The sequence below is a fragment of the Solanum dulcamara genome, chromosome 10, assembly GCF_947179165.1.
Source record: "Solanum dulcamara chromosome 10, daSolDulc1.2, whole genome shotgun sequence".
NCBI classification, from domain to species: domain Eukaryota; kingdom Viridiplantae; phylum Streptophyta; class Magnoliopsida; order Solanales; family Solanaceae; genus Solanum; species Solanum dulcamara.
Genome location: NC_077246.1, coordinates 72,792,421 through 72,811,989, shown reverse-complemented (window position 1 = coordinate 72,811,989; position 19,569 = coordinate 72,792,421). Strand labels below are relative to the sequence as shown.

General features: G+C 33.4%; 1 protein-coding gene and 1 pseudogene across 1 annotated transcript; both read right to left on the bottom strand.

Moving 5' to 3' along the window:
• Positions 1–307: 307 nt before the first annotated feature.
• LOC129871004 (uncharacterized) lies at positions 308–8,300 on the bottom strand. Its single transcript, XM_055945870.1, has 10 exons — positions 7,814–8,300; positions 4,840–4,937; positions 4,714–4,759; positions 4,069–4,151; positions 3,844–3,908; positions 2,761–2,822; positions 2,199–2,258; positions 1,962–1,994; positions 891–956; positions 308–565 (listed from the first exon to the last, which is right to left on the bottom strand). Exons 1-10 carry the CDS (start codon positions 8,219–8,221, stop codon positions 521–523), a joined length of 966 nt encoding a protein of 321 aa, XP_055801845.1. The 5' UTR covers positions 8,222–8,300; the 3' UTR covers positions 308–520.
• Positions 8,301–18,369: 10,069 nt separating this feature from the next.
• Positions 18,370–19,569, bottom strand: part of LOC129869969 (leucine-rich repeat extensin-like protein 4) — a 3,063-nt pseudogene continuing 1,863 nt past the window's right edge.

Here is a 19,569-nt window from a genome sequence, read left to right as displayed (position 1 = left end):
TTAAATTTATATACCTTAAAATTCATGCCGAATAAGGCCCCATTTGGGAGAGTGCTCCCTACCAAGTATTTTTTATATCCAGAACTCGTATCTTACACCACATTGATGGTATGTATGATTGTAATTACACATTCTATCCCACTAAATAACAAAGATTTATGCATAATTTAACACGAGTTCTACTTAATACCACCAACCAAACACTATATTATCTTGCGCAAAAAATTATGCTAGAATAAATTATTTCAACGATTTACTTTTTGTTTATCGCGTACTTTTTTTGTCTTTCATATAAAAAGAAGTGCGATTAAAAATGAACAAAAGTCTATATATTCATGTTTCGTGTCGAAATATTGAATCCAGTTGAACCCGTAGACCCGTAGAGTGTAATAAGCTACATCTGCCATTGGGTATAATCAAGGGACAAAATAGGCTGTTTAACAGATTAATTTAACTATACACAAATCAAAACACAATATAAAAAAAAAATGTCAAAACCTAAAGCAATTCTAATAACTGATTATCTTTCCCCCAACAATGATTCAAGAAGTGCAGCCTCTTCTTCCTGCAAAATGAGAAATCAATTAGAACATTTAGTAGTTGAAAAAAAAAAAAGGTTACTCCCTCCGTTTCAGTTTTGTTTATTTGGTTTAGACATGGCATGAAGTTTAAGAAAATAATTGAATCATGTGGTCCTAAACTAAAGATATATAGAATGTACCAGTCTTTTAATCTTGTGATCTTGAACATATCAGGTGGAAAGATGAAATTAAAGAATTGCCGAAAAAGGAAAGAGACAATCTTTTTTGAAACGGACCAAAAAGTAAAGTAAAACAAATAAAATGAAACAGAGAGAGTAGTATATGGTATCTAAAGTATAATGTACATACCACTAAGGCATTAAATTCAGTTTCCTCGTCTATGGCGCTGATAATGGCCTGGTCTTCCAAGAGTTCCTGTGGCAGGAAAGTACAGACATTGTAACATAAGATCCTAACTGGAAAATTCAAGCTAAGAGAGAAGTGTACAATCAAGAAACGCAGATTGCACGGGAAATCGCTCAGGTGAAATAACTATGACTGTTGAATTCATATCTCTGTTAAGCATTTTGTTTCATGGCACCTTTCTTCAATAAAACATGTGCCTTATCTAAGATTCATCTACCCTTCAACAAATGTGTTCCGATTTCATAGAGGTTGAGACGCCTTGTCTTGTACCTTCTTTGATCTATCAGAGAAAACCTTAGCAATAATAATCTTATAAATTTTTGCTACTAGACTCAACAAATCTGTGACCATTGATGTTTTCTGCTTCAACCTTACTCGGGGATTGATAGTTACGTTAGAGAGTTAATTCATAGTGAGTTTGTATTGTCGATTTGTCCCCATACAATCACCCTTCATTTACCCAACATTGTTGAAGAAAGTAAGTGTGACTTCATCAGGCTCCAGTGCTTTATCTGCAGAACAGCTTTCAACTATTTCCCAATGTTCCCTTTTGGATATTGTCCTTTACAATCATTCTTTCACCTTTCCTCTCTCTATTGGTTAAATTCTACTCTGCGAGTGGTGGTCTTCACTACCTCTTGTTTGTGCAATTGTTAAATAGAAACTCACTGTTACACTCCCTCCCACCCTCCCCCCATAACCACCATAGCTTCTCTCTTCTCTCCTTAAGAAGTTAGAAAAACAGAATGTCGCCCGTCACAATGCCACCAACATCTTCCCTACACTACTATTGTTTTAACAAAGGTTTTCCTTCAAATCGCAACTGCTTGCTGATAAAAGAACTTTTTGTTGGAGCTAAGGGGGGTCTTTATCATTGTGTGATGAAGCTCAAAATAAGTGCGAACATACAATTAACTCATATATGTATCTGAACTCAGTAAGGAAAAAAAGTTGTAGCAACAAATCACAATTGAAAAGATATAAACAGGAAATGAGGGGAATATCAATGCTTACATCGTCAGCAATCTGCAATAGACCATCTTTGTCCTGCAATAATAAGTTACACAAAGGAATTTTCATAAAATTATAAGACCAGGGTAAAATAAAATGCAAATGATCAAAATTAAAACAAGTGGAAATAACAGAAGGTGAAACCGGAAAAGTATACTGGACATAATAAAAGGTGAATTAGCTTTCAGAATTAGAGATGAATACAGAACTTCTACATACAAATGAGAGATGACTCTTTACCTTCACTGCAACAAAGAGAAGTGGGTCCGAAGGTGTATAAATCATATAGTGAGAACCATCCTGTAGTAAGGAAATCAATATAAAGATACATTAAATGACTTTTTTGGCAACAAACCACTTAAAATGAGGGTCACAAAGACAGCTTTTGAGCTGCTTAGGAATGCATTAAAAATCATGAACAGTGATCATAAGAATCAGAACTGACTTGAAAGAGTGACCCACTTAACATGGTCTTGTAAAAATAGAAAAGATATGTCAGCTGAAATATCATAAGAACCAATAAATTGAGTTGAAAGTCCCACCATTAATTTGAACAGAAGAGTAACTTCAAAAATTTGAAGGTTATCCAATCGGTTAATAGAGGAACAAAACTGAATACAACATATAGCAAAGGGATAAAAATAGGCTTTTACCAGCAATCAAGACAAATAAAAAGGAGCAGTACAGCAGTAGTTGTCCACAAGTTGAAATGCATAAGTTGCACCAAGAGAACACATTATTGTTCAATTATTATCTCATCTTAATAATGATCATTCAATACAATGGACAATTGATAATTTACCATGTGGAAGCATGTAATTTCTATGCCTTCACTTGGCAAGCCATCTACGTCATCACCATCATCTGAAAAGTGCAACAGCATTGAGAATCAATGGTATTCTTTCGATATTTTTCAGAACAAAGATTATGAACTACAAAAGATGCATTACGGACATTAACAAACAAGCTTCATTCTAACATACAATGACAGATCCAGATAAGATACAAAAGAATTGATCAGCTGAAGGTTCAAAACTCATCAATGACTAGAAAACCGAAAATTCATAGGGATTATAATGTTGACGAAGTTATTATAACGTTGTTGCAAACATCTCATCTTGTATAAGAACAACAAAAACACTAATCCTTAGCTAAAAGAAAAGCCAATGAATGAGATCTGAATCTTAATAATCACTTTATGAACTGTTCTTTGAGCTACAGCAACATGTGAATTGTCCATGAGCAGCAACACTCTTTTTATTCCATTTTATCAGATTTTATCTTGTAGAAACATCAGACAGCTTAAGGTTAACATTAGCATATAAATCAGTAAACAGACAACCACTAATAACTGTCATGAGGGCACGTTAAAGTTGCACCAGCAACTAAGAATGACATCTGTGTCAAGTCATGCTTCATCTTCAATCAGAATCTTGCAACTGACTAATGCACAACAAGAGGGCAGTGAATTTTAGGATTGATTTAGCAAGAAGAAGAAAGTATCTAGCATGGATTTATATATATTTTACTCTAATATTTAACACAAAGAAAAGGTCGGAACAGCTTCCGCAATACCACCTCTGGTCCAGTTTAATATTGCTTACAGTTTTGACACACCATTAAGAAAACTATAAGGGTCATTTGACTAAGTTACCCTTCATATCTCTTCAAATTACTCCTTATCTCTCCTAAGTCTTTTTAAATCATTTATTGAAGTAGGGGAAGCTTTGAAAAACAAAATTAAAACATAACGCCTTCTTGGTTTCCTACAACGACACTAATTTTGGACCAAATTTGAAAGGCTAAAACAACATTTAAATTGGACCGGAGGTAGTAACAATATTGATGGCAGTAACACGCAGCTTCATGAAGACAAGAACCTTGCCTGTTCTAAATTCAAATATGTCATCCTCTGTGTAGCAACATCCTCCTCGTGCTGTGTAACAGAATCTGGTACAAAATAGCTAGATGATATCAGAACACATAAAAGAGAAATCAGATTTTGATACATGTAAGGAAGATAACTGAAATTAAAGAACAACCACTTGAAAATCAAAGTTTTTTTTTTTGGATAAGGCAGACACGAAAATCGAAGTTCTAGAGATTATACCCACTGTACACCAGATGCATGTGTATCTTGGCTAGAGCATAGGCTGCAGTGGGTAGGATAGCTTCAACTTCTTCATCGCTTACCTACACAACAGTCATATAAATTGATAAAAATTAGTTATGATATGATTATATAATATGTAATAACTATTTGTGCCCCTTATTCTCTTTTTAATTTCTAACAGGTGCGTGCATTCTGACTTCTTTCACAGATTGGAGCACCAGTAGATTACGGAAATAGCACTAACGGCATTATTTAGTCAAACAAACAAAGAAAGGCATCCAGCTCATGTTACTGTTGGAACAAAGAAAGTATCTGGAGAATTTTGATGTGTGAAGATATGGCCCTTGAGCTTAACTAAACCTCAAAAGCTAGCTCATCAAGGAGGATTGTCCAGGATTATAGAAGGAGACTATAACGCATTTCCCCAACCAATGTGACACTCAACACTCCCCCACACGCTCCAGACTCAACTGAAGCATGGATTATTGGGGGGGGGGGGGGGGGTCAACTTGAGAAACACAACAACATAGATTGAGGGGTCTATGATCATTTGTTAAGAAATGAGATAGACAAACAAGATTCTCTCTAGCATGTTTCCAGTTTCACAAACACAATGGAAAAACAAGTTTAGTTAAGACATACAGCAGACCACCCCTCGACATTTGTGCTCTTTAAGATCTGAACAGGCCTGCAGAGACAAATATATCGATTTAATGTACCACCAGAAAAAGGAAAAGATATCAAATGATAGCTACAAACCTCACTTACATATCAACAGGACAAAGTAGTAGACATTCATCTCCTCGTGTACTTCTAAAAACCCTCCTGATGACACATTCCAGTGGAAAATTGTTGGTAGAATCAACCTGTTGCTGAGTCCTTTAGATAACAGAATTGACAGAGGGAAAAGAGAGAAAAATACAGAAGAAAATACACTAGCACATGAACTAATTACGAAGTGACTGAGGAAGTTGCTCATACAAGTCAAATTTGAGAAGATGATTTTGCACCTACGAAAAGTCATCTTAGGTGGTTGCATACAGTGAAATCCCATTAAGAGGTAACGGACATTGTTATGTATCCACAAAAACGCTTTCAACTTTGGGAGATTAAAAACGAAGCACTGCTAAACATGCATTTTCTCCTCCCTTTGATAAAAAGCTACTAAATCCTGTAAGAAATTGAACCTGAACCTTAGAAGAGATGAGTTGTTTTAAATGTAATACTGTCCTCATCAGAGCACTATGTTAAACCTTAGATAGATTGAAGATGACCCGCCCAAGTCTCTTACTTTTCTTACTTCAAAAGAAAAAATAAAAGGAAGAACGACAAAAAAGAAAGAACTGCCTTTTTGTTCCCTGTCATCAGGTATTCTCCCTCAATGAACTCTTGCATTCCTCATATTGACAGAGCCCCAATGGTATGTACTGCAGCAATTCTGTGTTGAGCTTTCTCCAGATTCAAGGTGTATTATGTTCCTTTTTCAGTATAATTGAAGCCTCTAAGACCACAATGACTTTACTTGATTGTTATCCAGAAATTGCCCTTATCAGGTTAGATCAATTAAATATGTTTTCCTACCCACTTTATGTGGTTAAATTAAAAATTTATCCGAAGTTTCAAATTTCTGACTGGAGTTCCTGCAACATAAAAAGCGATGACTATGGAAAGTATAAACTGATATAACAACGGTCAAAATCCCCAATTTAGGTCGACGGACAGGTTCCACAGTTGAGATTTATTCCTCCCTTTTGGTTTCCAGGTGAAGCAAAAATTGCACAGTGTGCATTTGACATTTCAATGGGTATTAGAACAAAGTCAATATATCAAGTCACCATCCGTCAAGTTTCTCTAAGAGGAGAGTAACTTAAATGTTTCTTTTAGCTGCAATTTCACAAGTTCCTAATGTGCTGCTTTTCTATGAGACTGCAACTAGAAATCACACTTCATTTAGACAAATCTAGTGCAGTATCATACTTTTAGTCTGCTCTAATGTGTTCCTTCTTTTTTTCTAAATTACGTGTAATAACTTACCTGTTGAAAGGCCAGAATGCAAATTCCAGGATCTTAAAATTTATTAGTAAAAGATATGGGGACTAGAACTGAAAAAATATTCCAAATTCTCCATGCTGGCAATTAAGGGGAATTGTCCTTCTTGTAATCTAGATAATAATTTGTCTTTTAGACACCATATTGAATTATTCAATTACTTAGTTGTCTGTACGTGAAATGTTTTGCAGTTAAAAACTGACTTTTGAGGAGGCTTATGTTTATCAGAAAGACCAAGTATCGCATCGGTTAACAGCTAGCAACTGATTATTTCTGAATCTTTTCAATCCCTCATTAATTAATAGTTTCATCAGATTGACAACTGTAGGAAATCATTCCAAAATACGGCCAATTACTTGTCACTCAATTGGCTATGTCAACGGCTTAATTCTTCACGGTCTTGGTCCAATTCCCTAAGGCAGTAAGGTAATGTAAGTAATGCAAACAATCTTCAGAGCCATTCATTCCTTCATTTGCAAGTTTTAAACTTCCCATAATTTGCAATTTCATTCTATCACTTAAGAGTATAAAAGAAGAGAATGCACATACTACTAGCACTCTAGCAGGTTGTTTTACTTTTTTCCCCACAGAACATAAGCATATAAAATCATTTCTACATATTTTGTCCATATCAGATATTGTGTCACGTATTTCGGCCATTTCCAGATATATTTTAAGTTATATACATTGAACCATGTAAATAATTTTTTCCCCATCATTGCAACTCAACATGCTCCAACAAGTTATCCTTCCTCTTTTCCTAGTTACTGACCCATGTTTTATGTCGAATCTAGAACCTAGCTTAAGTGCCCAACTAATCCAGATTCCCACCCTATAGAACCCATTAAAGGGTGGAGGCTCCCTACCAGGAATTTCTCCATTCTTCAAGCTCAAATCCAAGACGTCTCGTTAAGGGTGGAGACTCTCATTCATCCCACCACACCCACCTTAGTGTTAATTACCGGCCCATGTATTTTGTGTAATCATCATATCTAGAACCTACTAGCCCGAGTGTCCGACTAATCCAGATTTCTGCCATATAGAGACACTAAAGAGGCAGAGGCTACCAGGTTTTTTTCCATTCTTCAAGCCATTTAAGGCCATGGAAAGTCATCCAAACCTCCTTTGACGAAAAATTAAATTGTTTATACATGATTAAAATCATTTTTTATGTATATATGATAGATGTCGATCCCCTCCAACTTCTTCTTATGTTTACTTCTTCATATTCTATTCCCCTTAGTGAAAATTCTAGCTCCACCTCTACTTTAAGCTCGAAATGAAGATCTCTAATTAAGGGTGGAGTCGAGGGGTTCATCCAAAACTCCCTCAACACAAAATTACATTGTTTATACATAATTAGAATTAACTTATATATATATATATATATTGAACCCCTCTGACTTCTTCTTATGCTTATTTCTTCATATTTTGAAACCCCTTACTGGAAATTCTGGCTCTGCCGTACTTCAAGCTCAAACCCAAAACCTCTCCTTAAGGATAGAGCAATCTCATCTATTCCACTACACCCCTTGTAATTTAGCTATCGACCCATGTTAATGAACATATCTACCTGAAATTTACTTCTAAGTAACTGACTACCCGTGCATAAAACTTAAACTCCAAATATAGCTTACTATTAACCAAAATTTAGCAGCTCATATCAGTTTTTTAAAAAAAAAAAAAAACTTACGATTGTAGCAATACGCTTATTGGAAGCCATGAGAACTCTACCCTGCTCATCTAAAACAAACCCAGCTGGAGGTTTAGGTAGCGGTAAAGGATGATAACGCTCAGAAGACTGTAACCCTTTTTCTTCAACTTCAACATCGATTTCTCCAACATCGCTTTCAAAATTCGAAATGGGTTTCTTTTTCTTCTTGGTATTATTTGGAGATGTACGTTTCTTCACTGGTCCAGTTTGTTGTTTCGCTGCTGAGCAAGATAATGATGATTTTCTGAGTACATTTTTTCTGTAAATTTTGTCGAAATAGGAAGATGGGTTTGGGAATAGAGGGGTAATTTGGGAATTGAATGATGAAGAAGTTGGGAAAATTGCAGAGAGATTTGAAGAAGAAGAAAAAGCTGAGGAGGAAGCCATTGTTGTTGTTTGCTCTTACAGAGATGATAACACTGGTTCTGATATTTTATTTTTTTCTTTTGTTAGGGTCCTTTGGTGGAAACAATTAATTGCAGGACTAATTATCTTAGAGTAATTATTTTGGAATAACTTACTGCGCATTATGTATATGAATAACTTATTTCATTATTATGCTATAAATGATGAACAAGTTATTATAAACCTAATAATTAAATAAAATATTAAAATTTTATTCAGCGATTATTATTTTATCTCAAGACTTTTTATTTTTATCCAAACGACTCCTTCGAATTTTTGGAAGTTTAAGGGAATTGAGAAAAATGACAAAAATGATTTCTTATTTTGAGGGTAAGTTCAAAACAGTCCCTTTGAGTATGTAATAGTAAATAGTTTTGATCCTTTGAGTTTGAATAACAATAAATAACATACTCAGTATATAGGATTGTTCAAAATTGAATCAAAATCGATAATTTTAATCAAGATTTTTGTATTGATTTAGAGGTTTCGATAACGATTTTAATTCTTTTTATTATTTGGTTATCGATTTTTAACGGTTTAAATTTTTTTTATTAATGGATTAATCGATAACTCGATAGAAAATTATATCTATATCATTTGGTATATATAAAGTCATTGACTTAAGGTTTAGTTTTATACTTTTATTTTTAATTGTCTCAAACTCTCGATTATTCTACAATATGCCAGTGTTTGATTTTGAGCAAGGAGCAATTAATCAAATCATCTGCATAGTTCATTTGATTTGTCATTCTGTTTTTAAGTGATTTTCGATAAAAACTTTATTTGTCAAATCTTAACAGTTAAACCGATAACCGAATCGATAACGATCAATAACCCATAAGCCAATATCCTAATGTAACTATAACGGTTTAGCATGTTTACAAATCAATAATCGATAAGTCGAACTGATAAAGTTCAAAATTGAACAGAATCGATCGATACGCAGCCCTACCAGTATATTCGCACAAGTGGGAGAAATATCTTATCAAGGACAGATCAAGAATCTTTTTGCATCATGTTTAAGGGATTCTTCAGTTTGAACTGAAGAAGCAATGTCCATCGATCAATATCAAGCTGACTACAAACTTTTTCTATTTGTAATCTTATTAGAGCATCTCTACTTCTAATTGGTCATAAACTAGATTAAAATCATTTTCAGCGGTCTAGGAGAACAGGATATTCGTAGAACTTATTTCTATCTTTTCATGTTATGAACTAGGAAAAAATATTTTCGATAGAAGATCGACTAAAAAAAAGTTTCAAAGTGTAAGGATATAAGACAATACAATAACAAGTAAAGCAAATGAAGCAAAAATAGCAATAAATAATGAAGATGAGAAGCTACGTCATTACTAAATGATACTACTAATAAAGCGCAGTGGATAGGAGGTTAGCCCGATGTCACTTCCACAAGCAATGCGACAACACTCGGTTATCTTCTGTTAACTATAGCTTAGAGTTGGCAAGCTATCGTGGTTAAGAATAAGTTAGAGGTGGTTAGAAGTTTGTTACAGGTTGTTAGAAGTAGTTAGAATGTTGTTATAGATTGTTAGAAGTAGTTACATTGTAGAGTGTACAAATACATAAATACATCACACTATACAAGTGTGAGTATATGAGGGTGTAACATTCTAGACTCAATGACATACACATACATTTTCTATTTTTTTTTCTCTCTCTACAACTTTCCCCTTTCTCTCTGCACTCTTCTCCTCTCTTCTTCATCCTCTGTACATTCTGCCCTAATTTCTACAGCTTCTTCTTCTTCTTATTTCTTCTTTTCTTTCTTTTCTCTTCATGTCAAAGCTCCACTAATGGAGTTATCATCTTCTAGATCTCAATAGTCAATCTCTGACGCTTTTTTACCGGCGCATTTATGCACCTCCTTTTTACAAATCTGAACCATCTCAATCTCGCTTCCTTCGTCTTCTCAACTATAGAGACTACTCCCATTTTTTTGTGTGTGGTTTCATTTTTAATCACATCTATTTTTAAAAAATAGATAAATAAAATAAATATTTATTTTTAGTATAGCGACAAATAATGGACGGAGGAAGAATAAAATTATTTTTATTTTCCGTACTACCTCCTTCCAAAGAAAAATAATTTCTAAGAAATAAACCAATCTACGAAGAATAAAGGAAAATCAAAAGGGACAATTTCAAATATATACAATAAACTAATTAGTTTACAACAAATATAACCATGTTTTATTTTACATAAAAAATAATCAAAATTATAGAAAATATATAGTGACCATACAATGAGGCCGTTTGGATTGACTTATAAGCTGTTTTCAGCTTTTTTGAGTGTTTGACTTGCCAACTTAAAGTCATTTTGTGCTTAAAATAAGCTCCAATAAATAGTTGAGTTTATTTGGATGAACTTATTTTAAACAGTTTATAAGTTGAAAATAGCTTATAAGTCAAAAAAAAAAACAGTTGGCCTGCACCTATTTTTTTAAAAAAACTTATAAGCAGTTTTCAACTTATAAGCTGCTTAAAAATAAATCAATCCAAACAGGCTAAATATAGTTGCAAAATTCATGAAAAGTATACACTGACTATACAATATAAATTACTTATATATGAGTTATACACTGAATATATATTATGATACATTCTATACATAAAATATACACTAAATATACATCAAATGACATTTATTTATAATTAAAATGACCGAATGATCATTATCTCAAATCAAAATCCCCTTATCCATACTTTATTGGGTTAAGTAAAAAAAAACCTCATTTTTCTACGACACTGAAATTGCTAAAGAACCTTTTTCATCTTGTATGTCTATTAAACTAATTATATTAGTACATGATTAAATATGTATATTTTGCCTATTATAATTAAATTTTGTACCCAAATAATTCAATGTATTTGAAGTTCAATTTTCTCCTATATAGGTAGAATAGTAATTTCGTACGGTTATAAAGCTTCATATTTCTAGAAACATCCATGGCTCCTTACTAATTTTTCTTTGTATCTTCTCCTAATTTCTACTTTATTGAAGCATGAAGTTAATCTCAACCTCAAGTACACCTCTCAAAAATGTTGATTCTCTTTGTTATAATTCAAGTTTTGATACATCAACAAACTATGAGACCTAATTAGCAGACCTGGTGTCATGATCGGTGTGTGTCACGTACCAAATAGGAATCAATTGTAAAAGCTGTCACCACTTGCTGTGGTTGGTGGAAAAATCAGAAGAGACTACAAACAATGAGACCTGATTGGAGGACCTGATCGACCTAGTCCAACTGTAAAAGCTGTCACCACCAGCTGTGGTTGGTAGGCAGCAGCTGAAGAACAGAGACGTTCAGCCAATCAAAAGGTACTAGGTTGTTTCGTCCATATGCTAAATACTATCTTTGAGACATGAAACAACTTAATTTTCATCATCATTTTTACAAGGCAAAAGAAAAAAGATGTGTGCGCTCAAAAGAAAGAACACTTCGTCAAAGCAGCAGGGGATCTGATCGAGGTACTATTGAAGAATAGTTTTTAGATTGTTGCTTTGTTGTAATGTTGAGTCTAGTGTGCTAAACATTGTAAAATCGGTTCCTATCATAAAGGATTATTAATTACTTCTTTTTGTATTGTCATTGTGACTTCTTTGCTAGAGTTAGCATTGAAGTAGTTAGAAAAGTCTACATTAACCTAGGGGTGGTTGTGTAGTGGGTAATAGTCTTATTGCTTAGTTTTTGAGTCATTGCTAGAGCTAGCCTTGATCGGGGTATTGAAGTCTACGTCAACTAGAGTGAGTTGGGGTAGCAATGGGCAATAGTCATATTGCTTAAGCTCGAAGTCTTATGATAGGATGTTGCAAGCATAGGGGTGAAGATGATTTGTATGTAGTTGCATAGGTTGTAATAGATCACTCTGCTCTTACATCTAGTGAAGATTGGTTGGAAATCCTGTTGGACAGGTCATGGTTGTTTCTCCCTTGAGCAAGGAGTTTTTCCTCGTAAAACTCTTCTCTTGTTCAGTACTTGCATTAGCTGTCCATTTCTTGAGCTTTCTGTTAATTGACTGTGTCAAGGGACCTGGTCCCCTGACTCGTGTGGTGGACACATATATTCTATCACTCTTCATCTTCACAGCAGATTATACTTCAGGTTTGTTCATTTTTTAGTTTTTACCCAGTTCTTTATTCGTTTTTTCCTTCATCTTCTTTTCGATTTTTGCCTTTTGGGGTTCTTCAAAGCTTCAAATGAAAGGTTTCAGCTCCAATTTATTCTACAGCTGTGTACCGGCTTCTCCTTGCTTTCTTTGTTCAATTATCATAGTTTCTTTATTTGAGATTTAGAAAAGTGAAAATCTGAGATGAATATAAATGTTTTTTTTCCATGAAAAATCAAAATTAGAGTACATCATTTTGCTAATTTGTTGTTATTTGGGGGAATTTGATGATGAAGCTTGAGCTTAAAGAAAGATCCCCATCCTATAATATTGTTTTTAGTGTTAATGTAGACTATTTGGAAAGCGGGATATAAAAAGCTAGCAAGGGTGTGATGAAGTTGTCTTAGTCATCATGGGCGGAGCTACGTGGAGCTCATGAGTTCCTCGTCACACTGTATGTATAAGGTCAATTTCTGAATTTATAGTATATATATTAAAATGAACTCCTTAAAATTAAAAATAAGGATGATTCAGTAGCTAAGGTGTTCATTGATTGCCCAGATTACTTGGGTATGAATCCTGATGTCTACAAAAAAAAATCCACCTCTTTGAAAAGGTTCTTTTTGGGTTCAATATAAAGCTTTATTAATCTTGTATTTTCATTATTTTTCTCTCTATGTTATTTTTTTAATTTGTCTTTTTCTTTTTAGGTTCAATATAAAGCTTTATTAATCTTGTTTTTTCATTATTTTTCTCCCTATGTTATTCTTTTTTATTTATCTTTGTTTAAATTTATTAGACACATTTTAAATATTTTTGTCTTTTATTCTTTTTATTTATATTGCTCATTTTATTTCTACATAAGTCTCTTTCCATGTACTAACTTGTAGGAACTCTTTTAAAAAATAATGAATTATTATCAAAGTTGAAATTGAGTTATAAAAATATTATATAAAATAAAGTAAATTAAAATCAATCGAATGAAGAAATTTAAAAATCGTGAATATTCTTTTAACAAAATCTATTTAATTGATTTTTTTTCTTCTTAATTTTATAGTATTTCTTTCTTATTTTTTTTTTCAATTCAATTCTAATAAGATGAAAACTAAACTAAACTTATTTTATTTATTCATCATTTGTCTTTTTTACAAATGACTAACCTAGTAAATTGAATTAAATGAACTAAAAAATCGACGATGTCGTTTATTTATCTTTTGAATATGCATTATAATATTAGTAACTTAATTCGTACACGTTTCTAAAATAATATTGGGGGTTTTTAAAGTAACATATAGTTGAATGAACACCAGTTCAGAATTTTCTTTAAAAACACTTCAAAATAAAGTAGAACACTGCAAAAAAATAAAAAGCACAAGAAATATAAAATTAAAAGATCATGAAGCGGGGTAAAAGTAAGAAAAACCTAAATGAGACATGACAAGGCAAGTTAAATGTAGCGGGTTAAAATTACTATTTTCGTCCGATCTCGCTTCATTTTTCATCTTAAATTTTTATGTGTTTACTTCTTTAGACTTCGAACCTCCTTCAGAGGAATCCTGGATCCGCCACTGTCTGTCATGTTTGCTGGTCATCTTGGTAACTTAATGTTACATTATTATAAGGCCAAATACCTAGATAGCTCTGGAAACTTCACACGTTTTATAGGATAGACATTCAAACTTAGTCAGTGACCAAATAGATACCTAAACTTCAAGGTAGGAGCAAGACTGCGTACACACCACCTTCCTAGAACCTCACTTATGAATCACATTGAATTTGTTATTATTGTTGTTATATTCATTTATTTTACTTTGTTTAAACGTTGACACTGCTTGTAAAAAATTCTGACATAGATTGCCTTAAGTGGTGCACTTGACGTATAGAATGTTGGGAATACATCTTCAAACATCATGCATCATATCATTCTTATTTTCTACAATAATTTTTTTCAACTGGTGGAAGTTACTAATTCCAGGATTGTTAGCATATGGTTTTTTACACAAAATTTTGAGATTTCTTCAAGCACAATTATAATGCCTCTTGTGGCGTGTTCAATGGGATGTTTAGTTATACACATTGGCATTGCTTATGGCTTGGTTCATTGGACAAATCTTGGTTAGTTTTGTTGTGTGTTTAGATTTGGTTGCTAACCAAAGTAGTGTTTTTTTTTTTCAGCAGCAATGACATCCTGATGAAGACAAAAACAAAATAAATGCCACAGAAATAGGTAGAGGTGGAGAATTAGGAACATTAGAGTATTAGATACATTTTTTGGTTAATACTCACTTCGTTTTGTTAATTCTTCTTTTTAATATTGTAGTTTACAGTTACCTCCTTTTAGTAGTTTATTTCTTGCAATGCATTTAGCTTAAAACCATAACTCAAAGTTTATGATGTGTTGTAGGGAGAGTTTTCTACAAAAAGGTGTATGATGTTGATGGTGGTACATCAGTACATGGGAGGGATGTAAGTTCCAGGTTCTATTTTCATGTACTTCATTGATTTCTAAAATAGCCCAGTAAATTTTTCAGCTTCGTTCGTTCTTTAATCTTTACCTTGCTACTGGTCAATTGTTATGAGGCTTCCGGTGAATATTTCATGTGGAAAGAGATGAACTCTTGGTTGCAAATTTTGCACCAGTTAATATGATTCGAAACTCCTATTTTCTAAATCCGTTCTTCTGCTCTCCCAAAATCCTCACTGTTAGCTGTAGGCATAATTCAAAACACCTAAAACCCATATTGTTAGCCATGAGCACCGATCAACACTCCCTCCTCTTTATCTGAAGTCGTGGTTGTTGGAGACTTAGTGTCTAAAAATTTGACTGTATACAAGAAATGTTTTGGAAAAATCTGGGGATGATTCAATTGAAGCAGAAGGAGTAATTCTTTTTTGAAAGGATAAATAAGTTGGTAAAATTCCAAAAAAGATCTTAAAGTTGAATTAATAAAATTATACTTCTTATTTATGATTTTTTATGAGGCGTAAAAAGTGGACAACTAATATAAGACGATGGACGGAGTAGTGCATACATAGATGTAGATGGCGTGTCTCTCAATCCCGGCATAAGCGCCAGTGGCCCTGTGTGTGCAAGAGAGAGACTGACAGAGACAGAGACAAACAAAAGAGAGAAAGAGAAGGGGACTGTATCTATATGTATCTATCTATACTCTCTCTTTCTATACAAAAAACAGCACATATATCCCACCAAAATCCACTTTCCATTTTTCCACTACAATTTGGTCACTCCTCTCTGCTTCTTCTGCATTTCATCTGTCTCTGTGTGTGTTTTTGGATTTGTTTATATTTCCATTCCAAAATCAGGTGATTTTTTAACTTGGGGTTTCTTGTATTGTTAAGTTCTTGAGATGCAATTAAAAAAAAACCATTTGAAATCAAGAAAAATAAGGTTTGCCCATATGTACATTGTTTCAAGAATGGGAAAAAATGGACCAACCTTTTTTTTTGGGTCATTGTTAACACTCTATTTGTAATGTAATATTCATTTTGTTGTTTTATGACTTTCTATGTAGCATTTCATTTTGTACTGAAAGTTTATAATTTTATATAATTTGTGAAAAAAAGAGAGTAAATGTAGCCGTACAAGTATCCTCCAGTACAAAATTTATGCTCTAAAATGTGTGTATTTTCTTTGAGGGTTAGACATCTATGTAGCTTGGGCTTTAGTGGGAACAATAACCTGTTAATGGACTCTTAGGTAGTAGAGGCGGATCTAGAATTTAAACTTTAACTTGTTGATATTTTTAAAATTTAGTGATTTTTTCGCATGTTATCTATGCTCCGTGTCGAAAATACTGGGTTCAGTTTAACCTGTTAAGTGGAGTGAGCAACCATTTGTTGTAAGTTTATCTCCAAAACTTTAGCATTTTGACTGCTGGCATTTAATTTTTGAATCTTCTGTCCAGGAAAATCCATACTGGTCAATGAATATGAGTTACTATAAATATGAGCACTCCGATTAGAGAGTACTTCTTATCATTCTTATGAGACTGTCAACAACCATGTATCAAGGCCGAATTTCTCAGAGAGGCCTTGGGAGTATGCTGTACCTATGAATGTTGATGAAGCTGTATCGACTGATGTAATATACGAGGAAAATACAGTCCCCAGTGAGGATGCTGGCACGGAGGAATGTGAGTCTGAATCTTTAGCACTTTGTATGTGAATTTAGTTTTTTCTTTCCTTACTGGTGCAGGAGATTCTAATGCCCAATTTGCCTTTAATTTAGTTTTAGCCTCTGAACTAAAAATTGTTATAGTTTTTACCTCTATATTTAGGCATTGCTTCATTATACTTTTTCTCCTTGCTGTTTGTGAGATAGGACCATGAATTTGCTTTACTGGTCAAATTTACTAAATTCCCCTTCTTTTTACCGTGAATGATCTATCATAGACCCTTGCTTTTTGGTTAAGTTCCTTTATTTCGTAGAAACGCTTCTGTTTTATGTGTAATTTAAATAGTTATAACATACTGCTAGTTTACAGAATGTAACATATATTTCACATTTCATCAGATGTTCTATCCAATCAAGATGATTCTAACAACCAGGTAAATTACTTGTTTCCATTAAAATAGTTTGTTTCATCTTTTAATGCCTTTTTACCAACTTTTTGGCTTTTGATAACTTGATCATGTTTTTCTTGTTCTTTTGTTGTCGGAAATATGCCCATTCTATTAGCTTGTTGTCAATTCCTCATTACCTATCTTTAGTTCTCTGGAGTGCAGGATAAAATGATTGTTTAGAGAAGAAGATGTTGTTCTGCTAATTTAATGATGTCCTGTACGCACACTAATTGCACTGAACACTTAGTCGCAAACATGAAGTTATGTTGTTGTGCATTGCCCTGCATTTACCAACACATGTTCACCACATCAACCAGAAAGATTGAGGCAATGTTTGTCATCATAAAATATCAGTCTTTGACCTTTTGCTTTGCTCACCCTTCTTCTTGAACCTTGAGAATATAATGGAAGATTCACTAGAAAACCAATATATGAATCTACTTTTTCACCTACTCTGCTAATGAACCATCTCACTAATTTCTATTGGCGTCTTAAACAGTTTAAATCCTAATAACCATGATTCACTTGTTCTTCAAATGTTTTCAGTGTAATAGTCGTCATAGTCTTGAATCAGCTGATGAGTGGCTACATTAACTTGCTATTGACTTGTAGCATGCTAATTTCACCTTTCTTACCTTTTGTTAATATGTGAAGGATATTTTGAAAGATGATAATCGCAAAGAAAGATTTTTTTTACGTAATTTTGTGTGGATTCATTATGAAATGACTAGCTTTATGTAGGCAATGGCAATTAATCGGAAATTTTTTGTTAGTTATATTTATATCATTTACTTTCTACGAGTTTTTAAAGCCTTATCAAAGATCACTGGAAGGAAATATAGAGAACTTGTAGTACTTATTTTGTTGTCGTTATTGTTCTTTCCTCTGTCTGTTGTGCAATGTTCTCTATTTCGCGTTATTTCATTGTTGTAATTACTGCTCTCATATCTGTATCCCCCATTTTCAAACTGTTTGAAAATGTTTTTTTAAGCCGAGGGTATATCAGAAACTAACTCTGTCTCTATGAGGCAAAGGTAAGGTTTGCGTAGACTCTACCCTCCCCAAACCCTACTTGTAGGATAAATTGATGTTGTTGTACTTTTTATTTTGTATAATATAATGTTGACGAGGTCAGTGAAGATTCATATAGCTTATCCCAACTTGTTTGAAACTGAAACGTAGTTGTTGTATTTATGCAATATATGTAGTATGACTTTGAAATTGTTTTATGTTATGTTTGTGTGTTTCAGGCGAAGGGCGTTGCAGAGGAATGTGCAAGAAGCATAGACACCGGATGATGAGCAAGAGAAGATGCTGAGGAATCTGGAGAAGACGGAGACTAAGTTTATGAGATTGCAGAGGCATAAAGTTGGAATTGGTGACTTTGAACTGTTGACAGTCATTGGAAAAGGCGCATTCGGGGAGGTACAATATCTCTTTTTACTCTTATTTCATTGAATTGGTTTTTCATCATAATACAACATAAAGAAATAAGGAAAGCAGTGAAGAGAAATAAATTTGACTTCCCCGTGCTCTAATTAAGAGAGACGGCCAAGATAAGCAGCTTTACAACAAAAACATTGGTGAGAAAGTGCTCAATTGTCACTCATAAATAAAAAAGAAAAAAAACTAGAAGGAGGTGATGAAATAGTAGTAGTAGTAGTTGGGGATTTCATTCACAAACAAGAGGCTTTACTGCAGGTACTCTAAGGCAACTGAGACTGCCACCTTGAATGACAGAGCATTCAGGTTGAGGCCTTTGCATTTGCCTTCCTGGAATACAGTTCAATGAGAAATCAATACCCACATTTCTCAAGGGAAGTTTGTCACAATCTTGGCTCAACTCAGAGAAGAAATTGTAAGCAAGAGTCAAATTCACAAGGTTTCTTAGTGAACAAACCAAGTCTGGTAAATCCCCAGACAACTTGTTATGTCCTAAGTTGAGAACTTCAATGCCACTCAAGCAAGAAATGGTATCAGGCAAATGCCCCATTAGTGAATTGAAACTCACATCCAGAACTTGCAAATCTGTCCACAATCCCACAGAGTCTGGTATACAGCCATTTAGCTGGTTGTTTAAGAACAAAATCTCCTTAATTCTGGGACTCATGTACCCCATGCTCCCACTCAACTTATTATTAGCAAAACGGAAAAGGGTCTAAAATGCCTCGAACTATTGGAAATGGACAAAAATGCCTCTCATCCATCTATTGGGTCTAAAATGTCCTTGACATCCACCTTTAGGTTCAAAAATGACTTTTTCTTTAACAAAAAAGGGCATTTTAGGCCCAATAGATGGATGAAGGACATTTTTGTACTATTTTCAATAGTTTGAGGGCATTTTAGGCCCTTTTCCGTAATTAAAATTCTGTTAAATAAATTTTAATTTATAATTAAATTGTAACCAATAGATAGCCACCACGTGTTTAAAAAAATTATTTAATTAAATTTTTGTTAAATAAATTTTGATTTATAATTAATTTTAAATAATTAAATTGTAACCAATAGATGACCACCACGTATTTAAAAAAATTATTCAAATTAATTAATTAAAATTCTATTAAATAAATTTTGCTTTATAATTAATTTTAAATAATTAAATTGTAACTAATAGAT

Bases quoted from the DNA above. Each gene is read 5' to 3' on its own strand.
- LOC129871004 (XM_055945870.1), bottom strand. From the start codon at position 8,221: ATGGCTTCCTCCTCAGCTTTTTCTTCTTCTTCAAATCTCTCTGCAATT. The intron at 2,823-3,843 runs GCAAGGTTCTTG...TGCACTTTTCAG, and splicing joins CATATTTGAATTTAGAACAG to ATGATGGTGATGACGTAGAT. The intron at 566-890 runs GTATGTACATTA...CTCATTTTGCAG, and splicing joins CTGAATTTAATGCCTTAGTG to GAAGAAGAGGCTGCACTTCT.